At 55.3% G+C, this 7,685-nt stretch overlaps 1 protein-coding gene across 1 annotated transcript; it reads right to left on the minus strand.

The window, feature by feature from the left end:
* Positions 1-5,527: 5,527 nt before the first annotated feature.
* LOC127912607 (spidroin-1-like) lies at positions 5,528-6,822 on the minus strand. The gene is made up of 2 exons (XM_052482625.1): positions 6,061-6,822; positions 5,528-6,019 (listed from the first exon to the last, which is right to left on the minus strand). Exons 1-2 carry the CDS (start codon positions 6,820-6,822, stop codon positions 5,528-5,530), a joined length of 1,254 nt encoding a protein of 417 aa, XP_052338585.1.
* Positions 6,823-7,685: the final 863 nt, after the last annotated feature.

Genomic DNA, 7,685 nt, shown 5'->3' on the forward strand with positions numbered 1-7,685 from the left:
CAGTCCCGGCATCCAACCACCAGGCTACCTGCCTCCCCATCCATCATGTCATTATGTTGAGCTGTCTGTCAGTCCCGGCATCCAACCACCAGGCTACTGTCAGTCCCGGCATCCAACCACCAGGCTACCTGCCTCCCCATCCATCATGTCATTATGTTGAGCTGTCTGTCAGTCCCGGCATCCAACCACCAGGCTACCTGCCTCCCCATCCATCATGTCATTATGTTGAGCTGTCTGTCAGTCCCGGCATCCAACCACCAGGCTACCTGCCTCCCCATCCATCATGTCATTATGTTGAGCTGTCTGTCAGTCCCGGCATCCAACCACCAGGCTACCTGCCTCCCCATCCATCATGTCATTATGTTGAGCTGTCTGTCAGTCCCGGCATCTAACCACCAGGCTACCTGCCTCCCCATCCATCATGTCATTATGTTGAGCTGTCTGTCAGTCCCGGCATCCAACCACCAGGCTACCTGCCTCCCCATCCATCATGTCATTATGTTGAGCTGTCTGTCAGTCCCGGCATCCAACCACCAGGCTACCTGCCTCCCCATCCATCATGTCATTATGTTGAGCTGTCTGTCAGTCCCGGCATCCAACCACCAGGCTACCTGCCTCCCCATCCATCATGTCATTATGTTGAGCTGTCTGTCAGTCCCGGCATCCAACCACCAGGCTACCTGCCTCCCCATCCATCATGTCATTATGTTGAGCTGTCTGTCAGTCCCGGCATCCAACCACCAGGCTACCTGCCTCCCCATCCATCATGTCATTATGTTGAGCTGTCTGTCAGTCCCGGCATCCAACCACCAGGCTACCTGCCTCCCCATCCATCATGTCATTATGTTGAGCTGTCTGTCAGTCCCGGCATCCAACCACCAGGCTACCTGCCTCCCCATCCATCATGTCATTATGTTGAGCTGTCTGTCAGTCCCGGCATCCGACCACCAGGCTACTGTCAGTCCCGGCATCCAACCACCAGGCTACCTGCCTCCCCATCCATCATGTCATTATGTTGAGCTGTCTGTCAGTCCCGGCATCCGACCACCAGGCTACCTGCCTCCCCATCCATCATGTTGAGCTGTCTGTCAGTCCCGGCATCCGACCACCAGGCTACCTGCCTCCCCATCCATCATGTCATTATGTTGAGCTGTCTGTCAGTCCCGGCATCCGACCACCAGGCTACCTGCCTCCCCATCCATCATGTCATTATGTTGAGCTGTCTGTCAGTCCCGGCATCCGACCACCAGGCTACCTGCCTCCCCATCCATCATGTCATTATGTTGAGCTGTCTGTCAGTCCCGGCATCCGACCACCAGGCTACCTGCCTCCCCATCCATCATGTCATTATGTTGAGCTGTCTGTCAGTCCCGGCATCCGACCACCAGGCTACCTGCCTCCCCATCCATCATGTCATTATGTTGAGCTGTCTGTCAGTCCCGGCATCCAACCACCAGGCTACCTGCCTCCCCATCCATCATGTCATTATGTTGAGCTGTCTGTCAGTCCCGGCATCCGACCACCAGGCTACCTGCCTCCCCATCCATCATGTCATTATGTTGAGCTGTCTGTCAGTCCCGACATCCGACCACCAGGCTACCTGCCTCCCCATCCATCATGTCATTATGTTGAGCTGTCTGTCAGTCCCGGCATCCAACCACCAGGCTACCTGCCTCCCCATCCATCATGTCATTATGTTGAGCTGTCTGTCAGTCCCGGCATCCGACCACCAGGCTACCTGCCTCCCCATCCATCATGTCATTATGTTGAGCTGTCTGTCAGTCCCGGCATCCAACCACCAGGCTACCTGCCTCCCCATCCATCATGTCATTATGTTGAGCTGTCTGTCAGTCCCGGCATCCAACCACCAGGCTACCTGCCTCCCATCCATCATGTCATTATGTTGAGCTGTCTGTCAGTCCCGACATCCTACCACCAGGCTACCTGCCTCCCCATCCATCATGTCATTATGTTGAGCTGTCTGTCAGTCCCGACATCCAACCACCAGGCTACCTGCCGCCCCATCCATCATGTCATTCATTATGTTGAGCTGTCTGTCAGTCCCGGCATCCAACCACCAGGCTACCTGCCTCCCCATCCATCATGTCATTATGTTGAGCTGTCTGTCAGTCCCGGCATCCAACCACCAGGCTACCTGCCTCCCCATCCATCATGTCATTATGTTGAGCTGTCTGTCAGTCCCGGCATCCGACCACCAGGCTACTGTCAGTCCCGGCATCCAACCACCAGGCTACCTGCCTCCTCATCCATCATGTCATTATGTTGAGCTGTCTGTCAGTCCCGGCATCCGACCACCAGGCTACTGTCAGTCCCGGCATCCAACCACCAGGCTACCTGCCTCCCCATCCATCATGTCATTATGTTGAGCTGTCTGTCAGTCCCGGCATCCAACCACCAGGCTGTCAGTCCCGGCATCCGACCACCAGGCTACCTGCCTCCCCATCCATCATGTCATTATGTTGAGCTGTCTGTCAGTCCCGACATCCGACCACCAGGCTACCTGCCTCCCCATCCATCATGTCATTATGTTGAGCTGTCTGTCAGTCCCGGCATCCTACCACCAGGCTACCTGCCTCCCCATCCATCATGTCATTATGTTGAGCTGTCTTGTCAGTCCCGACATCCAACCACCAGGCTACCTGCCTCCCCATGTCATTATGTTGAGCTGTCTGTCAGTCCCGGCATCCAACCACCAGGCTACCTGCCGCCCCCATGTCATTATGTTGAGCTGTCTGTCAGTCCCGACATCCAACCACCAGGCTACCTGCCTCCCCATCCATCATGTCATTATGTTGAGCTGTCTGTCAGTCCCGGCATCCAACCACCAGGCTACCTGCCTCCTCATCCATCATGTCATTATGTTGAGCTGTCTGTCAGTCCCGGCATCCAACCACCAGGCTACCTGCCTCCTCATCCATCATGTCATTATGTTGAGCTGTCTGTCAGTCCCGGCATCCAACCACCAGGCTACCTGCCTCCCCATCCATCATGTCATTATGTTGAGCTGTCTGTCAGTCCCGGCATCCAACCACCAGGCTACTGTCAGTCCCGGCATCCGACCACCAGGCTACCTGCCTCCCCATCCATCATGTCATTGTGTTGAGCTGTCTGTCAGTCCCGGCATCCAACCACCAGGCTACCTGCCTCCCCATCCATCATGTCATTATGTTGAGCTGTCTGTCAGTCCCGGCATCCAACCACCAGGCTACCTGCCTCCCCATCCATCATGTCATTATGTTGAGCTGTCTGTCAGTCCCGACATCCAACCACCAGGCTACCTGCCTCCCCATCCACCATGTCATTATGTTGAGCTGTCTGTCAGTCCCGACATCCAACCACCAGGCTACCTGCCTCCCCATCCATCATGTCATTATGTTGAGCTGTCTGTCAGTCCCGGCATCCAACCACCAGGCTACCTGCCTCCCCATCCATCATGTCATTATGTTGAGCTGTCTGTCAGTCCCGGCATCCAACCACCAGGCTACCTGCCTCCCCATCCATCAGGCCTCCTCCCTGAGAAACACGATCAGGCCTCCTCCCTGAGAAACACGATCAGAGGTCCTAGACTATGAGCCTAGCATGGAACATGCTCAGCATCTAATACAGTCTTTATCCTTCCTCTGTCAGGCTTGCTCGGGGCGGGAGGAGGGGAGAGTGCTGCGTTGCAGAACGCCAACTCCAAGTGCAACGGGTTGCTTCCTGTCTGGGGCCTCATGTCCCAGCCTTCGCCACATGCCTGGCCAGGTAATGGCACACAGCAGGTTCATCATGTTCAGTAGGGCAAAGCCGAACAAATCAAAACCTCTGTTGTTGGACCAGATGTTCTCTAATTAACTTGGATGAAATTATTCATTGCCAAAAACAATATTATGAAATGAGAAATTTCATTTTGTCTCTTGAAATGCAATATAGGGCAAGCCTGTCTGTATAGGTTAGTCTGTATAGGGCAAGCCTGTCTGTGTAGGGCATGCCTGTCTGTATAGGTTAGTCTGTATAGGGCAAGCCTGTCTGTGTAGGGCATGCCTGTCTGTATAGGTTAGTCTGTATAGGGCAAGCCTGTCTCTGTAGGGCAAGCCTGTCTGTATAGGTTAGTCTGTATAGGGCAAGCCTGTCTCTGTAGGGCATGCCTGTCTGTATAGGTTAGTCTGTGTGTAGGGCATGCCTGTCTGTATAGGGCAAGCCCGTCTGTGTGTAGGGCATGCCTGTCTGTATAGGGCAGGCCTGTCTGTATATGTTAGTCTGTATAGGGCAGGCCTGTCTGTATAGGTTAGTCTGTATAGGGCAGGCCTGTCTCTATAGGTTAGTCTGTGTAGGGCATGCCTGTCTGTATAGGGCAGGTCTGTCTGTATAGGTTAGTCTGTATAGGGCAGGCCTGTCTGTATAGGTTAGTCTGTATAGGGCAGGCCTGTCTGTATAGGTTAGTCTGTGTAGGGCAGGCCTGTCTGTGTAGGGCATGCCTGTCTGTATAGGGCAGGCCTGTCTGTATAGGGCAGGTCTGTCTGTATAGGTTAGTCTGTATAGGGCAGGTCTGTCTGTATAGGTTAGTCTGTATAGGGCAGGCCTGTCTGTATAGGTTAGTCTGTATAGGGCAGACCTGTCTGTATAGGTTAGTCTGTATAGGGCAGGCCTTTCTGTATAGGTTAGTCTGTTTTGGGCAGGCCTGTCTGTATAGGTTTGTCTGTATAGGGCAGGCCTGTCTGTATAGGGCAGGCCTGTCTGTATAGGGCAGGTCTGTCTGTATAGGTTAGTCTGTATAGGGCAGGTCTGTCTGTATAGGTTAGTCTGTTTTGGGCAGGCCTGTCTGTTTTGGGCAGGCCTGTCTGTATAGGTTTGTCTGTATAGGGCAGGCCTGTCTGTATAGGGCAGGTCTGTCTGTATAGGTTAGTCTGTATAGGGCAGGCCTGTCTGTATAGGTTAGTCTGTATTGGGCAGGCCTGTCTGTATAGGTTAGTCTGTATAGGGCAGGCCTGTCTGTATAGGTTAGTCTGTGTAGGGCAGGCCTGTCTGTGTAGGGCATGCCTGTCTGTATAGGGCAGGCCTGTCTGTATAGGGCAGGTCTGTCTGTATAGGTTAGTCTGTATAGGGCAGGTCTGTCTGTATAGGTTAGTCTGTTTTGGGCAGGCCTGTCTGTTTTGGGCAGGCCTGTCTGTATAGGTTTGTCTGTATAGGGCAGGTCTGTCTGTATAGGTTAGTCTGTTTTGGGCAGGCCTGTCTGTTTTGGGCAGGCCTGTCTGTATCCAGGCCTGTCTGTATAGGTTAGTCTGTTTTGGGCAGGCCTGTCTGTATAGGTTTGTCTGTATAGGGCAGGCCTGTCTGTATAGGGCAGGTCTGTCTGTATAGGTTAGTCTGTATAGGGCAGACCTGTCTGTATAGGTTAGTCTGTTTTGGGCAGGCCTGTCTGTAGCAATATTTTACATCTACACTACTCTTAACTGCGATAGCCATACTTTTTAAAATAAGCATGTATTTTATAAACACAACATACACATTCAAACAACTACATACATCACACTTGCCCAGCCTCACTAGCCCCCATCCCTATCTCCAACGCCCCCATCCCTATCTCCAACGCCCCCAACCCTATCTCCAACGCCCCCATCCCTATCTCCAACGCCCCCATCCCTATCTCCAACGCCCCCATCCCCATCTCCAACGCCCCCATCCCCATCTCCAACGCCCCCATCCCCGTCTCCAACGCCCCCATCCCCGTCTCCAACGCCCCCATCCCCGTCTCCAACGCCCCCATCCCCGTCTCCAACGCCCCCATCCCCGTCTCCAACGCCCCCATCCCCGTCTCCAACGCCCCCATCCCCGTCTCCAACGCCCCCATCCCCATCTCCAACGCCCCCATCCCCGTCTCCAACGCCCCCATCCCCGTCTCCAACGCCCCCATCCCCATCTCCAACGCCCCCATCTCCAACGCCCCCATCCCCATCTCCAACGCCCCCATCCCCGTCTCCAACGCCCCCATCCCCGTCTCCAACGCCCCCATCCCCGTCTCCAACGCCCCCATCCCCCAACGCCCCCCCCATCTCCAACGCCCCCATCCCCGTCTCCAACGCCCCCATCCCCGTCTCCAACGCCCCCATCCCCATCTCCAACGCCCCCAACCCCGTCTCCAACGCCCCCATCCCCGTCTCCAACGCCCCCATCCCCGTCTCCAACGCCCCCATCCCCGTCTCCAACGCCCCCATCCCCAACGCCCCCATCCCCGTCTCCAACGCCCCCATCCCCATCTCCAACGCCCCCAACCCCGTCTCCAACGCCCCCATCCCCGTCTCCAACGCCCCCATCCCCGTCTCCAACGCCCCCATCCCCGTCTCCAACGCCCCCATCCCCGTCTCCAACGCCCCCATCCCCGTCTCCAACGCCCCCATCCCCGTCTCCCAACGCCCCCATCCCCGTCTCCAACGCCCCCATCCCCGTCTCCAACGCCCCCATCCCCGTCTCCAACGCCCCCATCCCCGTCTCCATCCCCCATCCCCGTCTCCACGCCCCCATCCCCGTCTCCATCGCCCCCATCCCCGTCTCCAACGCCCCCATCCCCGTCTCCAACGCCCCCATCCCCGTCTCCAACGCCCCCACCCCCGTCTCCAACGCCCCCATCCCCGTCTCCATCGCCCCCATCCCCGTCTCCAGCGCCCCCATCCCCGTCTCCATCGCCCCCATCCCCGTCTCCATCGCCCCCATCCCCGTCTCCAACGCCCCCAACCCCGTCTCCAACGCCCCCATCCCCGTCTCCAACGCCCCCATCCCCGTCTCCAACGCCCCCATCCCCGTCTCCAACGCCCCCATCCCCATCTCCAACGCCCCCATCCCCATCTCCAACGCCCCCATCCCCATCTCCAACGCCCCCATCCCCATCTCCAACGCCCCCATCCCCATCTCCAACGCCCCCATCCCTATCTCCAACGCCCCCATCCCTTTCTCCCACATGGCCTCAAACTGTACCATTACCACACAGTCTATCTTGAGCCAGTCCTAGCGTCATTATGTGAAGTGGTGCCTAATCATTGAGCCAGAGTCTGTCTTCATTCAGCATACAAAGGGGAAGAAAAGTCCACAGTGTTCATTTGAAGGACATAATATATTAACTGCTAATAGTTTACCAGTTATATAACATTAGAAAAAGAGGTTCTTCAGATTTGTTTTGCTCCGAAACCAAGTGAGAAATGTCCTCGAATGACCCAAATTTCAGAAGAAGAAGTGTGTTATTTTATAAATGTTGACTCGTAACTCTCCGTTTTCCTCTCACATGCTCTGGTCCCAGTTAAACCATAGCTTTAACGTGCCCTTGGCATTAGACTGATTCAGCAGCTGTGCTATAAGGTGTCGTGTTCAGCATGCTAATCTTTGTTTCGAACACCATATGCCACAAGTCTCCTTCCCCTTTGACAACAGCTGCTAAAGGCACTAGATCAGGAACCGCCGGAGTAGAGCCGGACTCACAGGGAGAGGAGGAGTGTGGGAAAACACCAGGCACTACTTAGATATGACCCCCAGGGGGTGCTGTAGAGAGACGCAACATGAGCACAGATAAGTGTCGGTTTATATTTCAACTGCAATGCTCTGCTTTAAAAAAAAACTTCAGTGAGTGCAAAACACGGCTGCTAGAATCTTGACTATAACCAAAAAATGTGATCATATTGCTCCAGTGCTAGCCT

The sequence above is a fragment of the Oncorhynchus keta genome, chromosome 27 (assembly GCF_023373465.1).
Source record: "Oncorhynchus keta strain PuntledgeMale-10-30-2019 chromosome 27, Oket_V2, whole genome shotgun sequence".
NCBI lineage: Eukaryota > Metazoa > Chordata > Actinopteri > Salmoniformes > Salmonidae > Oncorhynchus > Oncorhynchus keta.

What these genes read in the sequence shown, in the direction of transcription:
- LOC127912607 (XM_052482625.1), bottom strand. Translation starts at nt 6,822, where the DNA reads ATGGGGATGGGGGCGTTGGAGACGGGGATGGGGGCGTTGGAGACGGGG. An exon ending in TTGGAGACGGGGATGGGGGC is followed by an intron (nt 6,020 to 6,060) that starts GTTGGAGATGGG and finishes GGGGCGTTGGAG; the next exon opens with ACGGGGATGGGGGCGTTGGA.